Here is a 21,920-nt window from a genome sequence, read left to right as displayed (position 1 = left end):
TTAGTGAAGTCCAATATATTTCCATGCAAATTTGAGAGCCTGCGCCTCCACTGTTCCTTCTGAGTGCTCTTGGCCCTTGCAGCTATAGCTCTGTAACTCCACAGTGGATGAAACAGTCACAGTCTAGACTGTCTTTTCTGTCTTTGGGACAAGATTACATTTGATCTAAGAAGTGTCCAGTAGGTCTGCCTATAGAAGACTATTATTCCCAAGGATATATTTGTTTTATTCCAATTTCATGTGATGCTTGGGCTGAGTTCATGGTTCTTTAGTAAGAAAGACGTCTGTCAAGGTAGAACATTGAATCACTAAGCCTTAGAGCTAGGAAAGAATTAACAGGCATTTAGTAGAGTCCCCCAGTTGGCAGAGGCAGAGGCAAAGGCTCAGAGAGATCAGTACCTTTCCAAAAGCTACTTTTTGAATTAGGTGCTAAAGCAGGTTAAGAAGCTTGGTTGCCTAGAGCCCTGTTTAGTGTTCTAATATGCCACACTATTTTTAATCTTCTTATTTGCCTAGTGCTATGAATTAAATGTTTGTGTCCCCCCAAAATTCATGTTAAAATCTTAACCCAGAAAGTGATGGTATTAGGGGGTGAGGCCTTTGGAAAATGATTAGGTTATGAGGGTAGATCCCTCATGAATAAGATTAGTGCCCTTATAAAACAGACTTCACAGCCCTGGCCAGTTTGGCTCAGTGGTTAGAGTGTCAGCCTGCAGACCAATGAGTCACAGGTTGGATTTCAGTCAAGGGCACGTACCTTGGTTATGGTTCATCTTCGGCCCTGGTTGGGGTCATGCGGGAGGCAACCAGTTGATGTGTCTCTCTCACATTGATGTTTCTCTCTCTCTTTCCCTCCCTCCCACTCTATCAGAAGATAAACAGAAAAATATCCTCACAGAAAAAAAGAAAGAAGCAGGCCTCACAGAACTCTCTTGCCCCTACCACCACGTGAAGCTACAGAAAAAATTTAAAAACCAACCATCATGGAAATGGACATCAATTCTTTTTTTTTTTTTAATCCTCAACTGAGAATATGTTTTCACTGATTTGAGAGAGAGAGGAAGATGGGGAGAAAGAGAGAGAGAAACCTCGATCTGTTGCCTTCCGCATGTGCCCCAGCCAGGGATCAAACCCGCAACTTAGGTATGTGCTGTGACTGGGAATCGAATCTGCAGCCCTCTGGTGCGTGGGCTGATGCTCCAACCGAGCCACCCAGCCAGGGCTTCACCAGACACCAAGTCTGCCAGTGGCTTGATCTTAGACTTCTCAGCCTACAGACCTATGAGAAAGAATCTTCTGTTGTTTATAAGCTACCCAGTCTGTGATATTTTGTTATAGCAGCCTGAGCGCCTAAAACACCTACTATGAAAGTCATTTGTGCCGTTCACCAATATTTCCTTTGGGGAATAAAGGAAGAAGTTGGGCGTGGCCATGTGACTTGTTTAAGCCAATGAAATGGAAGCAGAAGTGAAATGTGTCACTTCCACTTTAAGAATCTGTATGTGATTCACCAAGTTCCCTTTCTGCTGCCATGGCAACAGGCAACATACTAAATGATAAAGGTTCTACCAGTTGAGGACAATGAAGAGCAGAGCCCCAGCTGACTCATAAAGGACGTGTAACATGATTGAAAAGTAAACCTTCATGGTTTTAAGCCACTGAGATTTGGGGGTTGTGACTGCAGCATCACTAACCTCTCTCTGCTAGGTAAGCCTGAGTTACATCACCATTCCCGTGATGCATCGCTGTGCATGAACACCTAAGAGGATAAACAATGCAGCACATCAGAATACAACCCCATTAAATGTTCCAAATTCCATGTCTCACCAGCATTCTTTCTTCCTCTTGGTTTATATTAGGGGTGGGGGATGTGGTTCATTACAAAGAATGAGTATTTTGATAGCTTCTCATTCTTGGAACTATTCTGCAGGTAAGTGCCTGGTGGAAATTTCTTCTAGTCTGAGTTAAAAACATAATGAATTAGATTGTTTTATTAAGCTCAATGCATTATGACCTCAAATGCATCATCCTGTACTTACATGCATACATGTGCAAAGCTCTTTGGCTTTCTCTGAGGGCTTTTTCTCTAGATATTCACAGCACCTTGTGTTTCCTAACTTTATAAGCACCAACATTACAGTAACATGTTGCTTAAATCACATCATCAGATTTCCAAATTAATGGTTATAAATTAGTGGAAGCTCCTCGTGGAGCAGTAAGAGAGCGTATATGACCTAGGGTAAGTCACTTAGCCTCTCTGGGCTTCAAATTTCCTCCTCTGTAAAATAGAGACAGTAATAGTACCTACCTCCCAGGGTTATCATGAGAATAAGCTGGGTTGTGCACATTCCGTCTGATTATAATTAGTGCATAATGTTAACTATGTTCGAGCCATAGAATGTAGAAAGTAAGATCGTTTCAGACCTTTTGCTTTCTAAGAAGGTTAAATTTAGAAACTGTTTAGTGATTTTTTTTTTTTTGAAAAGATGTAAAACCATGATTGTCTTCCTGGTGAAGGTTTTAATACATTTGGAAACACAAACAGATGGGTAGGCAAGTAAGTATTGCTAACAGTTTGGGAAATTTTTCTGAACTCCCTGTTGAGAACACACATCCAGATGGAAAAATCTTTAAAGGGCTGGACTCATTTATACTTTTTCCATCTTAAATTTTTATACTTTTCCAGGTTTATAACAAAGCTCAGGAAATGCTAAAGCTTAAAGGAGAATTGAGAGGTACCAAGAAAATGAAAGATGAGGTAAGTCTTCTAACTCCTGTACATACATGGAATTGAACCTCAGTTACAAGGGACTTCTTTTCAAGGTTCGTAATTCAAAATTTCACTGATAAGCATCCAAAAATATCACAGACAGAGGTGGGCAGCAGGGAACAGCATTTAATAGCCCAGACTTCAGCGAGGTGGGTCTGAGCCCACGTTTAATTGCAGTATGATATCGGGCATGCTGCATACCCTCCCAGAGTTTCCTGTCTTACCTAAAAACATGAATAATGAGCACCTATTTCAGAGGCTTACTATAAGGATTAGGTGAAATACTGCATGTAAAACACTAGTGCTTGATGCCCTGGCCAGTTTGTCTCAGCAGTTAGAGCGTCAGCCAGAGGACCAGAGGGTCACGGTCCCAATTCCGATCAAAGGCACGTACCTCTGTTGCAGTTCAGGCCCCAGCCCTAGTTGGGGCGTTGTCGAGGTCATGTGGGAGGCAACCAGTTGATGTGTCTCACATTGATGTTTCTCTTTCTCTCTGTCTCTCTTGGTCTCTCTCTGTCTCTCTCCCCCTCCCTCCCTCTCTCTTCCTCCCTCCCACTCTATCTGAAGATAAATGGAAAAATATCCCTTGGTGAGGATTTAAAACAAAAACACTAGTGCTTTAGACAGAGAAAGCACTTTAAAAATATTAACTATTGTTTCCAACATTCTCTCTTTATCTGAAATGATCCAGAAGTGGAATGTTCTGATTAGTCTAATATATTTGGTCAAATTGTGTTTATGCATTACCTGACTTGTTCTCGAAAGGATTTAAGAGGTATGTTTTGGTTAGGTTACGGTTGTCCCACATGACATATGCTTTTTAACAGACCTCCTACTAAGAGGTGAGCAACTTCTAAAAGGGGTGTTTCAGCTCCTTTCCCACTGGACTACAGAGGGAGCTGTACAGGACTCACCGGAAGTTCGGCAGGGAACCAGGATCTGGTATGGATTTTCTAGAAGGGCGTTCCTTTATTCAGTTGATACCTTTGCAGAACCTTCAATGTGTCAGGCGTTGTTCTGGGGCTGGGGATAAAGCAGTGAACAGAATAGACAAAGATTCCTGTTCTCGTGGAGCTTACTTTCTAGTGAAATCATTTCTCCAAGGATATGATGGAGAAAAGTGTGTGGCAACTGCCCAAGTGCCAATAAAAATTGCCCCATATTCTATAGGTGGCTGACTTCTGCCATATGACGTGTATCCTGAACCATATACTTTATACAGTGTGCCAATTTTTAAAGAATTTAGAACACAGGATATACTCATTCTTCACTATATAAATATATTTGGTTCCACATTTTTTGCTCACAGACAAGAATCTTGTACAAGTGCCCATTAATTCCCATCATCAGTAATCAAAAACTACAATGTTTCTATAGATGGAAAAGTAAACTCAGGAATCAAGCAATATCACTAACAGTATTTGAAATTACTATGGATAACTGTAAATTCTATTAGTACATGAGTAAAATGTAAAAATTCCTGAAGAAATGTTAATTTTTAAGGTTTCATGCTCTTTATTTTGTTTTGTTTAATTGATTTTTTAGAGAGAGAGGAAGGGACGGGGAGAGAGGGAGAGAGAACCATCAATGTGAAATCAAACATTGATCGGCTGCCTCCTACACGCTCCCTTACCAGAAATCCAGCCTGCAACCTGGGCATGTGCCCTGGCCAGGAATCAAACCAGTAACCTTTCTGTGCATTTGACGACACCCTACCAACTGAGCCACACCAGCCAGGTCACAATTTCATGCTTTTTAAAACATAACTCTCTTATATAAGCTTATATATATTGAATTATAGTGGTGGTTAAAGTGGCTTTTCACTGTTTGATGAAAGTTTGTCATTATCCTCAAAGTAGATAATTTCCCAAAGCTGATGACCTTTTATGGTGTTGTTGCTTGACCCCAAAATATCCCTGGAAACTTCCACCTAAGCTTTCTTGTTTTTTCAAGTGCCAAATGCCTGGGAGTGCTGTCATCTTAAACCTTATAATGCTCTTGGGATTTGAGAATGCTACTGAATCACAAGCCTCGGTTTATCACCAGCATCCCCCCAAAAGAGCATGAAGCTATCTGTCAATACTATAAAACCTAGAGCAAAATTTCTTGCCATCTTTTGGAATATATGTTCAAGAAGGCATACTCTTTGGAAAGAGATCCACTTAATTAATACAGAGAATTTGCTTCAATAAATAACCTATTTTCCAATAACTATCATGAGTATGGTAGCAACTGCAATTATCAGCACTCACCATTTTGCCTGTGGTTGGATGATGTCACATGCCTTCACACAAAGTGACCAGGTTCCAACCTCATATAAGCAAAAATGAAAATCTAAGTGCCTGGTTTATGTAAATGAAAAGTTACCTAGCATCAGAAGCTTGTGATTTCAGACATCATTAATGATTTCAGGTTTAGGACAGGATCAGATGGGGCCTGAGGGTCAGCATTATGACTCTCAGTTCATCTCATGCCCCCGTACTGGTTACAGAGCTTTGATTGATGAAATGTCAGATTAAATCAATTCTTACCACATACTGATACTCAAAAGGCATCTGTCTGGAATTTAGCCTTCATAAAGTAGATAGGATTAGAAATAGTGTACAGTGACCTCGGTGCAAGATATTAGCAAGAAATTAGGTTTACTGGAACCCCAGAAACACTTGCCTTTCTGGAGTTCTGAGGTGAGCACAGCCTCTTTTTACAATTTCCTACAGTAAAAAATAATACGTGATTCAAGGAAATCACTTTATTGCTCTCCCAGCAATTCTACTTCTGTTCTGATGAATAAAAACCTCTGTATGATTTGGCCTTTAGGAGTGAATGGTTAGATTTTGATTTCAAAAGTAAATTTCATTTGACATCTGGCAAAACACATTTGTTATTCAACTGGTTTAGGGACTCCTCAAAGAAAGATTATTTATTCTAAAACCCTTGTGCTATGAACGAAGAAATTGCCTCAGAGACTCCAAGTCAATCCTAATGTCCAAATTAGATGAGATCATCTGCATTAAAGATCTAGTTCTGAAGTCCTGGTCAGGCAACAGAATTGGACTAGCAGGCCTTCAGCTCAGAGGACATCCAAAACTGGAGGGAGAGGGCATCCTCTGTTGCCCTCTCCTGAAAAAGAGAAGGAATTTAACTTTTAACTTGGGAGGTTCTGGTGTATAACGTACTTCGTTAATGAGTCCACAGTGTGCCAGGCTCCATATGGAACAGTCCGGTGATAAGGTCCTTGCCTTAAGATGCATGCATTCAGCATCAAAGCAAAAGTACAAGGTATTTAGCGCTTCCATAGAGCAGGCCTTGTATTGTCACCTAATGTCTTCATAGATCCCAAAGAAAGATAATTTGGGGGCAAGAGGTGGGGATCCCTAGGGTCTCACTCCCAAATTAGCCTCTGAATCCTATTCCCACCATGGCAGCCATGACAGAAGGGATTTAAAGCGCTGGACTCAAACTGCTGCTCCTCGTCAGGTCAAGAGTTCTGTTTTCCAGTTAGAAAACAGTGTCTGTACACTACTTTTTTTTTTTTAAGCTACTCTACACACATTCTCTTAAGAGAGTCCCTGGTAATTGTCTTAATGGTAATTACGTGCTTGGGGCAGTTTGACATCCACTGTTATTTTTCTGAAAGTGAGGAACAAGGGATGGGAGGAAGAGGGAGAGTTTTGAGATAATGAAATCCTTTTAATGACAGAGCCATGCCGTTAACCTAATTAAACTGTAAAGTGGTAAAAAAAAAAAAAAAAAAAAATCCAGGTACTAAATGGAAATGAAGAAATAAATCAGCAGAGACAGCAGCACTTCTGGGAAACCCTCTGGATTCCGAATACTGTGACATTGTAGTGTCCGATTCTCGGGGTTCTTCTCTGGCCCCCTCAGCCTTGTGCAGAGGATTCTTACACTGCCCTGTCCAGGAAGGCTTGATTTACGAAGTCCATATCAGGTCTCCAGCTCCTCAGGGAATGCATGTTATGTAGCTCATATATTTAGGAAGCCGGAGCAGGTGGTGGGATATGGTGACAGAGTGCTGGCTACAGGGTCAGGAGAGCAGAACTCTCCTCATTCTGCAGCTAACCAGCTATGGGACCTTGTTGCTTGGATCATTTTCTATTTCTTTGCACCCATAGCTTCTGTGTGCATTTGCACCTGCAGCTTTCTCGGAAGAACTGCCCTTAGGCTACTGGGGTCACTTTGCTCACAAGAGCACAGAGCTGGAAGTCCTCGAGAGCTTGTCTCCCATGGGGCTGCCCTTATCCATTGACTGGCTGATGCTGAATCTGACAGCCCAGCTTTCGGTACATCTAATCACGACAGACTCTGAGGTTTAACTTAAACTCCAGATTTCTCTGTGGGATCAGACTAAAGCCACTGTCCACAGGACTCTGTCTGAAATCCTGCCCCTGCTTGGTTTCTTCCCCTTCCTGGTCCTGCTTCCCCCCACTTCCTTGCTGATTGCTCTTGGGAATCTTTCTTTAATGGGTGCCATGAATGTTCACCTATGAGGCTGCTCTGAGTTACCTAACATATGACAGGTCCTACCATAAAAGCACCAGCCTCAGTTCCAACACCTGAAACTCAGAGGTGGTAAGTAGTATCTGTTCTCATGAGTGTTGTAGACAGTTGTACGTTGCTGGACTAAAGCACTGGACAGGTTCACAGAGGGTTACTTTCTAATTTCTTTTCACATTGATGCCAGCCACCCACAACACTGGCTGATGGCACCCTAATGTAATGGAGCACCCACCCTGTTACCACAGCTCCACACCCCCAACCCCACCGAAAGTACTATGCTTCACACTCTCTGTTAGTAATTTCAATCACTGATTTCCATTCTGACCTCGAAATAATTAACCTTTTTCACTCGTATTCAGAGTCAGTGATCTTATATAATCAGCCCAGGGATTTTACTTTTATTCCCAGTAGTGTATGTCTCCAAAGAAAAAGCACTAGGTTTACAGGTGAGGGAGGTATTTTGGTTTAGTGGGTAGAAGAGAGTTAAGAGACTTCAGAATCCACATCAGCTCTATCACTGATTCACTAGACTTGACAAGTTCATTTGACATCTCAATATGTTCATTTCATCAGTGGCAGAACCATTAATATTTATAGACAATCCACGAGGTGCCTGGAATTATTCTAGGCACTGACTTCCTCTTGAAAAACAGGGGAAGTGTGTGTGGTGCACCTACAGCAGTGGGCGAAGATTAATTAAATAAGGAATTGTCTGAATAATGTGGAGCCCTCAGACACCTCAAAAATGAAGAATATGTCAATGTTGCACGGAATGAGCAACAACAGCAAAGGGTACACGGACAAATTTCTAGCAAATTTAAAGTCTCTGTCAACCAGTTAAGTGAACAAAAGTAAGCATTTGTTTGATGATTTATCATTGATGCTTCTGCTTTTCTAACTGCCTAGGTGGGGGAGAGACACAGAGACATGAGCAGCCTGAGCAGCAAACTTTTGAGCCTGCAAGTTGATATCAAGAATCTACATGATGTTTGCAAGAGACAGGGGAAGACCTTGCAGGAGAATCAGCTCTGTGTGGAGGAGGCGATGATGAACAGCATCCATGTAAGGGTTTCAGCAGTTGCCACCCACCTCTGCTCTCTCGACTTTCACTCTGCTCCCTTGGCCAGGAACAATAATAGAAAGTTCTTCCACAAGAGCATTTATTGAGCAAGCAATGAGAAAGAATTAAACACATCTGCGCTCTCTCTCTCTCTCTCTCTCTCTCTCTCTCTCTCTCTCTCTCTCACACACACACACACACACACACACACACACACACACCATCCTGCCCTCAGAATTTTTCAGTCTAGCTGTCTCCAAGGTCATCTATATCTGAGGCTCTGTCTTTTCCTTATCTGGCCTTTCACACCTGGATTTGTAGCACCTGTGGCCATTTCCCTGCAAGACCAAATTATAGTTATATAAGTAGAGCAGCATCTCCTAATGGATCTTAAACAAACTTCTGAGCTAACCAAAAAATAACAACATTTTCACCTGCTCAGAAGTATCACTGTTTATCAGTGTAGCAGGTACTTTTTTTTCTTTTCTCTTTCTTTTTTTTTGTCAAAGAACTAGTTTATATATTTTTTTACACTTAATATTATTGTGTTTCCTTTCAGGTGTACAGCATAGTAGTTAGACAATTATATACTTTACAAAGTGTTCCCCCTGATATTTCCAGTACCCAACTAGCACCATTCATAGTTATTACAATATTATAGACTATACCCCTATGATGTACTTAGCATCCCCATCATTATTCTGTAACTACCAATCTGTACTTCTAATTTCTTTACCTTTTTTAACCAGTCTCCCAACCCCTCTCCCCTTTGGCAACCAATCAGTCTGTTCTCTGTATCTATGAGTCTGTTTCTGTTTTGTTTGTCCATTTATATTGTTCTTTTAGATTCTACATATAAGTGAAACTGTATGGTGTTTGTCTTTCTCTGACTGACTTCTTTTATTTACCATAATACCCTCTAGGTCCATCCATGCTGTCACAGATGGTTAAGATTTCATTCTTTTTTGCCCTGGCCAGTGTGGCTCAGTTGATTGGAGTGTTGTACCGTACACTGAAAGATAGCAGGTTCTATTCCTGGTCAGGGCACATTCCCAGGTTGCGGGTTCGATCCCCAGTTAGGGTATATATGGGAGGCAACCATTCAATGTTTCTCTCTCTCTCTCTCTTTCTCTCTCTAAAATCAATAGGATCTCATTCTTTTTTGCTGAGTAACAGTCCATTGTATATAGGTACCACTGCTTTTACATCCACTCATCCATTGATGGGCACCTGGGCTGCTTCCATAACTTGGCTATTGTAAACAACACTGCAGTGAATGTAGAGGTACATATATTTTTTTGAATTCATATTTTGGGTTTGTTTGGATATATACCCAGAAATGGAATCACTGGGTCATAAAGCAGTTTTATTTTTAATTTTTTGAGGAATCTCCATACTGTTGTCCACAGTGACTGAACCAATCTGCATTCCCACCAATACTGCACGAAGGTCCCCTTTTCTCCACATCTTCACCGGCACTTTTTGTTTGTTGATTTATTGATGACAGTCATTCTGACAGGTGTGAGGTGATATCTCATTGTGGTTTTAATTTTCATTTCTCTGATGATTAGTGATGTTGAGCATCTTTTCATATGTCGTTTGGCCATCTTTATGTCCTCTTTGGAGAAGTATCTATTCAGGTTCTTTGCCCATTTTTTAATTGTATTGTGTGTGTGTGTGTGTGTGTGTGTGTGCGCTGAGTAGTTCTTTATAAATATTGGATATTAACTCCTAATCAGATGTATCATTGGCAAATATGTTCTCCCATATTTGGACTGTATTTTTACTGAATTTATTGGGGTGACGTTGGTTAATAAAAATTATATAGGTTTCAGGTATACAATTCTATAATACATCATCTGTATATTGTATTGTGTGTTCACCACCCCAAGTCAAGTCTTCTTCCATCACCACTTATCCCCCCTTTACCCTCTTCACCTCCCTTGCTACCCTCCTTTCCCTCTGGTAATCACCATACTGTTGTCTGCATCCAGGAGTTGTGTTTTCATTTTGTTGATGGTTTCCTTTCCTGTATAAAAACCTTTTAGTTTGATATAGTTTCATTTGATTATTTTTTCTTTTGTTTCTCTTGTCCAAGTAGATATTTCAGGGGGAAAAAAGAGAGAGAGAGAGAAATATCTGAGATTTTACTGCCTTTTTTCATCTAGGATTTTTATGGTTTTGAGTCTTACATTTAAGTCTTTACTCCAATTTAAGTTTATTCTTGTTTGTGATGTAAGAAGGTAATCTAGTTAGTTTGTTTAATTGTTGGTTGGTTGTTTTGTTTTCTTTTTTTGTTTTGCATGTATCCAATTTTCCCAATACCATTTATTGAATAGACTGTCTTTGCTCTATTGTATGTTCTTGCCTCCTTTGGTCAAAAAATAATTGATCATATAGGCATGGGTTTATTTCTGAGCTCTTGATTCTGTTCCATTGATCTATGTGTCTGTTTTTATGCCGATATTATGCTATTTTGATTACTATGGCCTTGTAGTATAGTTTGATATCAGATAATATGATTGCTCCAACTTTGTTTTTCGATGTCAAGATTGCTGTGGCTACTCAGGGTCTTTTGTGATTCCATATAAATATTTAAACTACTTGTTCTAGTTCTGTGAAATAAGTTACTGTTATTTTTTAGCAGGTGCTCTTTATCGCCACACCTGTAGCTCTCTGCCTGCAGCTTTTCTTCTTGATGCAAGAACCCAATCACAGGATGAGCTGGGGTGTGAAAAAGTTAATGCCTCTAGCAGCAGCCCTCAATCAATGACTGATGGCGAGATAGTAGATTTAAAAACCTATCTCCCTTGCCCCTCAGTCAAAAATAATTCCAGCCCTGGCCGGTTTGGCTCAGCGGTTAGAGCGTCGGCCTGCGGTCCAGAGAGACCTGGGTTCGGTTCCCGCTAAGGGAATGTACTTTGGTTGCAGTTTGTCCCCAGCCCTGGTTGGGTCGTGCGGGTGGTAGCCACTCGATGTGTCCCTTTCACATCGATGTTTCTCTCTCTCTCTCTTTCTCCCTCCCGCTCTATCTGAATAAAAAATGGAAAAATGTCCTCGGGTGAGGATTAAAAGAAAAATAGATAAATAATTCCAGGCATTCTCTTTGCTTTGTCCTCAAGCTCCTCAATGGAACCCAGCATCAGATGCCCGCAGTGGTAACTAGCTTGATAACACACCCTTTTACAACTTCCTTCCCTTACTTATCTTATTTTATTGCTCTACTCCCTGAGATCATCTCCCATGTAAACTACTACTTGACACTCAGTTCCTTGTCACAAGGTTTGCTTCTGGTGGTGTCTCAGCCAAGATACTCAGTAACACTTGTCCTACACATGTGTGAACAGAAAGACTTCCTGGCACCGTCACCTTTCTTGAGATTGTGGCTTTGAACTAGTGCTTATCTGTCACCTAAGCAATTGATCAGCTGAAGCAACCTCATTTCACTCTGAGGTTTTGTCTTTTTGGAAACTCTAGCACTAAGTCCTTAAACCAGTCTCTAAATTTATCCACACAGGCTAGGGGACCAGCTGGAAAATACTTTCCCAACACTCTCTGAACACTTTGGGTTTCCAAGAATTTCTTACTCTTTAGGAATTTGAGTTCTTGGCCACCAGAAAGCAGGTGCTGGTTGCACAGACCTGTTCTGGACCCCACATTAGCTTCTTAGCTGCTGTGTAAGCAACCACCATCTTCGTCAACATTTGTGGTCAAGGATCTGGTCTCTCTTAATGGTGTCTGTTAGAATTCTCCCAGGATTTACCACCCCCCTATAAAAACCACAGATTATTTCTCTTTAATGCCCTAAAAATGCTACCAACAAAGCAATTCTACCTTATCTTACTGAGCATTGCTGTATAGAAAAACCCATTGGTTTTCCTAAATGGATCTCAGGAAGAATATTATCATAATTTACCTCTTTCTAAATATTAATGTTTTCTAATATTTTCACCATTGCTGTCACACGTTTATTAATTCCCCAAGTCAGGGAAAGCCTTGTGGCTTATAAATACTTGGCAACTTGGAAAGAGAAAGATATTAAGTCACATTTTATAATTCTAATTGCCCAGAAGGTCTAACAGCTTGGAACAAGCTTTAAAACCGGCTCTTTTTTTTCCTAGCACTTAGTGCAGAATTTCAGTTGCAGACTACACATACAAATACACAATTAGGTGTGGACTTATACTCATCTACTCAGAAAATCCCTGCAAGATCAGCCTTCTACAAGGAAGTGTAATATGGGAACAATGTGGGAACCCAAGAAAGCAGGAGGTCATAGTTCAGGACCACAGTTATATTACATCAGATGTTATGTGTAACTAAAGGCATAGCAGGCAGGGAGTGGATGATGAGGAAAGAAAATGACATAACCTCATAAATCAAGAATATACTGTGTTCCAAAACCCAGGAACAGAGCTGGGCTAAGGTAAAGCAAGTGAGGTGCCTGGCGTGAAGAGTTTAAGGGGCATTCACTCTTCAAGTGCCAGCCCTTCACTTACTGGATTCCCGACTACGACTAGGAGAGCGAGAGCCTCCTTGATATTTGCATGTCAGTTGCTTCACTCTAGTTCCTACCCTGGCCAGGAATCAAACGAGTGTCTCAATTAGCGTGAAAGGAGAAAAGAACAACAGAGACACTGTGATGATCAAACCAGAAAAGGAAAGGTCTCTTTGAACAATTTTGCAGACTTCTTTGGTCCTGGTGGTGGCATGGGGAGAATACCCTGATATTCAGAAGGGCTCAGATTGTCCAACTCATCTCTGAAATGTATGGAGGACATTATTTTTAGCATAACACTCTGTAAGATCTTTGATTTCTGCAAATAAAAGTAATTAGTAACAATTAATCGACTCTCAGTGAAAAAGATCACACAGCGATATCATTTTGAATCATTGGGAATAAAAAAGTTTTAAGTACATATACTAAATGCAATGTGGGATCTGGGATTGGAGCCTGGAACAGAAGAAAATACATTACTTGAAAAACTCTTAAATCCAAAGAAAGTATTAGTTTAGATAATAGTAATCTACCAATGTTAATTTCTTCATTTGGACAAATGTACTATGGTTATGTAAAATGTTACCATTGGGCTGGATGAAGAGTATATGAGAAATGCCTGTACTACTTTTGCAATTTTCTAGAAATCTAAAATTATTTCGAAATAGTTTTTTAGCCCTGGCCAGTTTGGCTCACTAGTTAGAGCGTCGGCCCATGGTCACAGGCTTGATTCCGGTCAGGGGCATGTACCTCGGATGCGGTTTGTCCCTGGCCATGGTCAGGGTCATGCAGGAGGCAGCCAGTCAATGTCTCTCTCTCATGTCAATATTTCTGTTTCTCTCCCTCTCTCTCCCTCCCTCTCACTCTATCTGAATATAAATAGAAAAATATCTTCAGGTGAGGATTGAAAATATATAGTTTTTTAAATTTCTTTATTATTGAAAGTGTTACAGATGTCCCTCCTTTTTCCCCCCATTGACACCCTCCTCCCCACTTCCAACCCCCCCGCCCCCACACACACACACCTTCACCACACTGTTGTCTGTGTTCATTGGTTATGCATATACGCATGTTAAGATCTTTGGTTTATCTGTTCCCACTCCCCAACCCATTTCCCTCTGAGGTTTGTCAGTCTGTTCCCTAATTCCATGTTTCTGTATCTATTTTGTTCGTCAGCTTACTTTATTTATTAGATTCCAGAAATAAATGAGATCATGTGATACTTGTCTTTCTCTAACTGACTTATTTCGCTTAGTATAATACTCTCCAGGTCCCTCCATGCCATTTCAAAGGACAAGAGATCTTTCTTTCTTGCAGCAGCATAGTATTCCATTGTGTATATGTACCACAGCTTTTTAATCCACTCGTCTACTGATGGACACTTGGGCTGTTTCCAGATCTTAGCTATTGTAAATAGTGCTGCTATGAACATAGGGGTACATATATTTTTTTTGATTGGTGTTTCAGGCTTCTTAGGGTATATTCCTAGAAGTGGAATCACTGGGTCAAATGGCAATTCAATTTTTAACTTTTTGAGGTAACACCATAGTGTTTTCCACAGTGGCTGCACCAATCTGCATTCCCACCAGCAGTGTACTAGAGTCCCCTTTTCTCCACATCCTTGCCAGCACTTGTTCGATGATTTGTTGATGGCAGCCATTCTGACAGGTGTGAAATGATATCTCATATTGTTTTAATTTACATGTCTCTGATGATAAGTGACATTGAACATTTTTTTATATGTCTCTTGGCCATTTATATGTCTTCTTTGGAGAAGTGTCTATTCAGGATTTTCACCAATACATCACCTAGGGCAGAGAGAAACAAAGGGAAAAAACTAATAAATGGGACTACGTACATCAAACTAAAACACTTCTGCATAGCAAAATAAATCAGCATCAAAAAGAAAAGGGAGCCCTGGCCAGTTTTGCTCAGTGGTTAGAGCATTGGCCTGTGGACTGAAGGGTCTCGGGTTCCATTCTGGTTAAGGGCACATACCTGGGCTGCAGGTTCAATCCCTGCTCTGGTCAGTGTTGTTCTAGAGGCAACCAGAACAATGGATGTGTCTCTCTCTCATCAATGTCTCTCTCTCTCTCTCTCTCTCTCTCTCTCTCTTCTCTCTCTTCCCCCTTTACACTCTCTCTAAAGATCAATGGAAAAATATCCTCAGGTGAGAATTAACAAAAAAGAAAAGGGAACCCACTGTATGGTAGAACACATTTGCCAATGATACGGAGTTAATTTCTAAGTATATAAAGTACTCATACAACTCAAGAAAAGGAAGACAAACAAACCAATTAAAAATTTAGTAGAACTGAAAAAAAAAAAAAAAAATGGGCAGAGCCTGGCCAGTTTGGTTCAGTGATTAAGAGCATCGGCCCGCAGACCAGAGTCGTGGGTTCAATTCTGGTTAAGGGCATGTACCTCAGTTGTGGTTCATCCCCAACCTTGGTCGGAGTCATGTGGGAGGCAATCAGTCGATGTGTCTCTCTCACATCAATGTATATCTCTCTCTCCCTCTCCCCCACCCCCAACACTCTATCTGAAGATAAATAGGGGGAAAAAATCCTTGGGTGAGGATTAAAAAAAAAAATTGGCAGAGGACCTGAAGAGACACTTCTCCAAAATAAGTGGGGTTTTTTTTTCAAGTGAATCTCTTTTAAGCAGGGATCACTGATGAGAAGAAGGTCTAAACTACAAAGATACATCCAAAAGAAATGCATGTAATTTAAACACACAGTTCTATATTCAAGAAAGTATAAGACCCTGGCTGAATAGGTCAGTTGGTTAGAGTGTTGTCCCCATACGCCAAGGTTACAGGTTCGATCCCCAGTTAGGGCACATATAAGAATCAACCAATGAATGCATAAAAAAGTGGAACAACAGATCTATCTCTCTCTCTCAGTCTCTCAAATCAATAAATTTAAAAAAATAAAGTATAAGAAATGCAATTTGTAGAGGATATAAAATATAGCAGATAAACCTACCTAGTGATCTAAGGCTAAACTAGAGTTACAAAAGAAATATCTCAACACCTCAAGAAAGGGGGAAAAAAATTAATAACAATGACTGGAAAAACAAGAGATTTTCTACTCTTAAATGAAGAAAAAAATATCAGCAGATCTATTATCAGAGCAATATCAACCTGAGACAGAGAGAGAGTCAGTGAAAAGTAGAATAGGGAATAAATGGTTAAAAAGGATTTTGAAAAGCCAGCTTTAGGCAAATCAGCAGGGCCTTATGACATACTTAGAAGAGTACTTAAGGAATTGGCAAGAGTTATTACATAGCTCCTAGCGATTATTTTTGAGAACTCAAGAGGATAAGGAAAGTCCCTGTAGGCTAAAAAAGGGTAAATGAAGTGCTCATCTTTTTAAAAAGGGAAAAAGGACAATCTTGGTAATTATAGACCTGTCAGCTTAACTTCAATATCAGGGAAAATATAGAACTTAACATCAATCAATTAGCATCAACTTGAAAAGCACAGAGTACTGGGTGGAAACCAATGTGACTTTTCAAATCATGCTAGGCCAATTAATTTCCTTCTGTGATCAGGTGGCCACATAGGCAAGGAGGGAGCAATAGCTATATTCTCATTGACCAAAAGTAGGGCTAAAAGGTTGACTAAATATGAGAACAGAGTCCTCCAGGTGGCCAGTGCTCTTCATCTTTTGAAACAGTTGAGGCCTGGACAGAAATCTATCTGAGAAACATGGTGGGCCACATGGCATTCAGAATCACATCCAACGCTCAGTAGACATTCTAAGTATTAACCTTACTTCCATAAATTTCCAACTTGCTCATTTTCTCCGGATCTCAGTTTAAAGATCAAAGAAAAATGTAATAAAATATCTGTCTTTATTAGAAAGAAAACTTTAAAAAAAAATAAGACAAAAAAGCAACAGGAAATGCACTAATGCCTTTATGATACTGCTCTTTGGCACAGATAAGTGAAATGTAGGCTTAATCCATAGCATGTCATTTTCTATTCATTTAGAATTAGAAAAAATAATCTTTTGAATAGTTAAGGATAAATAAGTAGAAATTTAATAGGTCTCAAATAAGTCTAGGCATTTCTCCAAGTCTTTGAAATTTGATTCCTATGAACTCATAGGCATCTACAGTGTGCAAATATTTAAAATTCTCATCCAAGAAAACTCTTGTTGCTCTGCATATATGAGCTGTGTTTGGATGTTTATAACTAGACAAATTAGGGTAGGTGTTATGTTTGCCCTGTACTAGGAGATATGAGTGAATTCTCATCACCTAGTTGGTCTATCATGTTACCACAAAGCCAAGAGAAACAGGATTTTGGCAAATTTTAGTAAGGATTTCATTGGGTATTTGCTTCACTAAAATAAGCCATTCTGACTTACGCCTACCCCGAATGTTCACTCCTTTGTTTTAGTTCTGTCCGCATTAAGTACTTGCCATGTCTCTTTCCAAGTAGCTCTTCACCCCCAGCTTACCTATGCAGACCCAGGAGTTGGGCTTTTGAGAACCGCCCCATGCATGTGTGTGTGTACACACACATACACATTATTCCCGAGTCCCTTCTCCCTGAACCTCATTTACAGACAAGGTGTGAGAATAACAACATTATTATCTTGAAAAGAACAAAAGCATTTAACTGAAAACATTTAATATAAATACTGGAAATTATACTTACACAAAGGAAACACAAACTTCAGTTTTGTTTGGCTCCTTTCGGAAAGAAGCTTTGGCATACTTCCCCTGCTATCTCAGACAGTCAGGCCGAGTGCCGCTTGTCTTTGCCTGGGATTTCTTTTGCCTGGAGACCACGGTGGTCCGTTTTCTTGTCTGTCTTCTCTATTCTGAGGCATTAAGGATGAAATAAACTTCTGGGAGAGCCAAAAAGAGTAAACAGATTGAACTGACACAATCAGCTGTAGTTTCTGGTTCTGAGCTGGACTGAGCCTCCCTTATCTGTGCTGCCCTGTCCACTCTCACTAAAGAGGGTTTTCTCCTGGATCCCAGCTCTTAATTAATCTCATCAAAACTCCATTTCTCCAGTTACTCAGACCAAAACCTTGGAGTCATCCTACCTGCATAACCATCATCTCCCACAGTCCCACAGCTAATACAGCAACAAATCCTGCGGACTCTACTCTCAAAACATATTTCGAATTCAGCCATTTCTCCCACCTTCTACTGCTACTACTTTGGTCCAAGCCATCATCCTTTCTCGCCCACATTCTTGCAGTAGCCTCCTGGCTAGTCTTCCTGATTCTGCCTCCCTATAGTTGACTTTCAATAGAACAGCCAGCATGTCCTTTGTAACATCTAAAGGAGGCCATGTCATTCCCCTCCGCTCAGTACCCTCCAAAGGTCCTTCCTCTCCCTGAAAGGAAAGGTTAGTCTTCAGAGTGGTGTATGTGGCCCTGGAGAGCCTACCGCCCGCCCCTTTCACCTCTCCGGCACCACTCTCCCCTTCAGCCTCTCTGCTCCGGCCAGAACAAGGTGACTCCTCACACCACGGGGCTCCTCTCACCTCCGGGCCTTGCCACTTGCTGTCATTTCTCCCTGAAGTGTCCCTGCTGTTGATTCCTACCAGGCTCCGTCTCTGTCTCAATGTGGTCCTCCATGAAAATACTTACTTCAAAATTACCATTGCCTCCATCCTGGCATTCCCCGTCTCCCGCTCCTGTTTACTCTCCTCCATAGCCCTTTTCCTTTTAATGCACTACATGGTTCACCTGCTCGATTCTCACTCTCTCTCCCCCTCCCTTAGATGCAAACTCCACGAAAGCAGAGATTCCGCATGTTTGATAAACTTCTGTATCCCCATTACCTACAGTGCTCAGCACATAGTAGGTTCACCATAATATTTGCTGAACAAAGTAATTAAATGAAAATAATATCCATACAACAGCTACTATGTTGATATTCATAGCAGCATTATTTATAATAGCCCAAAACCAAAACAATTCAATATTTGTTAGCTAGTAAACAGATAAACAAAATATGGTATATTCGTACCATTCAGCAATAAAAAAAGAACAGAATACTGATTTCTTGCTAGCATCTGGATGAACCTCAAAAACATTATGCTAAGTGAAAGAAGCCAGACACAAAAGATGACATTTTATACAATTCCATTTATATGAAATGTCTGGAAAGGGTAAATCCATAGAGGCAGAAAGCAGATTAGTGGTTGTCTGGAGCTGAGGGTAGGAACAGGAGTGACAAATGTGCATGAGGGAATTATTTGAGGTGATGGAAATGTTCTAAAATTAGATTGTGATAATGATCACACAACTCCGTATTGCTATAAATCATTAAATTGTCCACTTGTAATGGTTGAATTTCGTGATATCTAAAGTATACCTAAATAAAACTGTTTAAAAAAAACAGTTAATTTTTTTAATGTCTGAAAGTACTCTATTAATGAGGCCAAAGCTACAAGCTCAAATTCTTGGGAACCAATGAGAGTGCTCATTCTCTATTTTATTTCCTTCTCTCTTTCAATATCTAGCTGTGTATGAATCTCTAATCTAGGCCCTATAAGAGCAGACCTGGCCCCTGTCTTCCAGAAGTTTATAATCTACTGAAAATATGAAACGCACCGAGATCACTACAGTGTAAGGCAGAATGTGAAATGCCAGAATAAAGACATGCCAGTAAAGTCTATGGTATCGATGCAAAGACATCTTTGCAGGGAAAATAGGAAGGAAAGCAGGATTTGAACAGGGTTTTAAAGAATAAATAGGAGGATAATAAGTAGACAGGAGCTAAGAGATACCCACAGGCCACCTTCTTCATCCACCTTTTTTACATGTCATCAGGCATGTTGGACAAGAAAATATAGACACATCAGCCCTGGATAGTGTGGCTCAGTGGATTGGGTATCGTCTCATGCACCAAAAGGTTGCTGGTTTGTTTTCCGGTCAGGGTTACAGGCTTGATCCCTAAGAGGGTGTGCAGGAGGCAGCTAATCAATGAATCGATCTCACACCAATGTTTCTCCCTCCCTCTCCCTTCTTTTCTCTCTAAACATCAATAAAAAAAATATTAAAAAAAAAAAAAGAAAATATAGACACATCAGTGCAAAGACCCCAGTTGTACTAAACTCAGGGATGTGTTCTACCAGCAAAATACTTGATGCAAAGAAAGGTGTTTGACATAAGTTTATTGAGTAAATGAATGAAAATGTAGGATGAGTCTAGCAGCATTTCAGGTAAATTGTGGATTAGCAGGGAGATCTCTCTCTCACACACACACACACACTCAACATATGCAAGGCCACATCTTCTGTCAGGAGGAAGAGACAGAGTAAGTGCCAGATATGCCTAAACAATATCTCTGCCTCTTATTTTCCACCATCCAGAAAACCTGTTTCCCCAAAAGCCTTCCCAAGAGTTTACCTTTTATCTGGGATTTTTTTTTTTAATCCTTACCTGAGGACATTTTTGCATTTATCTGCAGATAAAGCAGGAGGGAGAAAGGGAGGAAGACAGAGAGAAACATAGATGTGAGAGAGACACACCAAGTGGTCGCCACCCACAACCCCAACTGGGCCAGGGACAAACTGCAACCGAGGTACGTGCCCTTAGCGGGAACTGAACCCAGAACTCTTTGGTCCGCGGACCAATGCTCTAAACGCTGAGCCAAACCAGCCAGGATTATCTGGGCATTTTTAATAATCGACATTAGTCCAAGTCCCATGACCATAAATCCATTAACTTCCAGGTCAATTGTGTTATCTTTATACATGAAGACAAGACATAAGCATATTATCACATATATCTTTATACTACTCTCTAGGTTCTTTATGTGTGTTTTTTCTTCTGATCTAAATAAGAGAAATGGTAGATCTAAACAGTAAGAAAGAACAATGGATTTTTTTCTTCTTTTAAATCCCTCTTATAGAGTAGAAATACAAAGTGATGTTTCATTGTGAATAGAGTGAAATGTTTAATAAGTGCTCTGTAGATGAAAAGATAAAAGGATGGATAGATGGATGTGAACGGTTGAACAAATAACAAAATCAAAGAATGAATCTATGCTTAGTGATACTCTAAAGCCTTTTCTGTATATTTTATCTCAATCACAGAATAAGAAGCAAGCATTAGCATTCGAGGAGTCACAGATGGCCTTTGTGACCAGTAAACAGTGCCATCTGAGGCAACTCCAACAACTCAAGAAAAAATTGCTGGCCCTTCAACAAGAACTGGAGTTTCGCACAGAGGAGTTACAGACTTCTTACTGTTCCCTCCTGCAGTATCAGTCTGTCCTGGAGAAGCAGACTTCCGATCTGGTTCTTCTTCACCATCACTGCAAAATGAAAGAAGATGAGGTATGGATAGAATTACTATGGAAATGTCTTATATGCCCATGCACCTGCAGAACTCAGGCCAGACTACTAGAAAGCAAATATTGGACTTTCAGAGGAGAGCTTCGCAACATCTTGAGGGGGTTTTATCAACTTTCTCTCTTTAATTCTTGATCTTTTTGAAGCTGAGCAGAGGGAACTAAACAAAAAAAATGGCATAATTAGGTGAGAGCTCCAGTATTAATACATGTGGGATATGTGGTGTGTGTGTGTGCACAGGTGTGCGTGTGATGTGTATGAAGGTCCATTGTTTCCATTTTATTACCATTGCAGTTCAAATGCAAAAGACTCTAAGTCACTGAAAGTTATATAAAAGGCATAAGGTCCATTAAATGAACCATTTTTAGAAAAATCAAGTTTTGATAATATATAAATTCCTGGCACTGGCACAGTTGATAAGACAACCAGACAGTGAATCTGAATCTATCATTAAGAATACCAGATCAGGGGACTTCCGGTCAAGATGGCGGCATAGGTAAACGCGGTATCGCGTCCTCCCACAACCACATCAAAGTTACAACTAAACTACAGAACAACCATCATTCAAAACTGCCTGAAATCGAGCTGAATGGAAGTCCTACAACTACGAAATTAAAGCAGCAGCCACATCCAGACTGGTAGGAGGGGCGGCAGCGGAGGGGCTGGTCCCACACCCAAGTGTGGCGGATAAAAATCAGGAGGCTCCCGAGGCTGGGAAGGTCCTTCCTGAGGACTGAGGGGT

The 21,920-nt window shown here is 40.5% G+C and overlaps 1 protein-coding gene across 1 annotated transcript in view; it reads left to right on the top strand.

Annotated features, from left to right (window-relative positions):
- The first annotated feature begins 2,680 nt into the window (after window positions 1–2,680).
- PMFBP1 (polyamine modulated factor 1 binding protein 1) overlaps window positions 2,681–21,920 on the top strand; it is a 51,211-nt gene continuing 31,971 nt past the window's right edge. The window contains exons 1-3 of the mRNA XM_036276062.1: window positions 2,681–2,758; window positions 8,195–8,350; window positions 20,921–21,163. Of these exons, the coding sequence (XP_036131955.1) occupies window positions 2,708–2,758; window positions 8,195–8,350; window positions 20,921–21,163 (450 nt within the window). The 5' untranslated portion in view covers window positions 2,681–2,707. The remainder of the gene's footprint in view (window positions 2,759–8,194; window positions 8,351–20,920; window positions 21,164–21,920) is intronic.

This window comes from Molossus molossus, unplaced genomic scaffold (assembly GCF_014108415.1).
Source record: "Molossus molossus isolate mMolMol1 unplaced genomic scaffold, mMolMol1.p scaffold_m16_p_21, whole genome shotgun sequence".
Lineage (NCBI taxonomy): Eukaryota > Metazoa > Chordata > Mammalia > Chiroptera > Molossidae > Molossus > Molossus molossus.
This window is presented reverse-complemented; position numbering and strand designations above follow the sequence as displayed.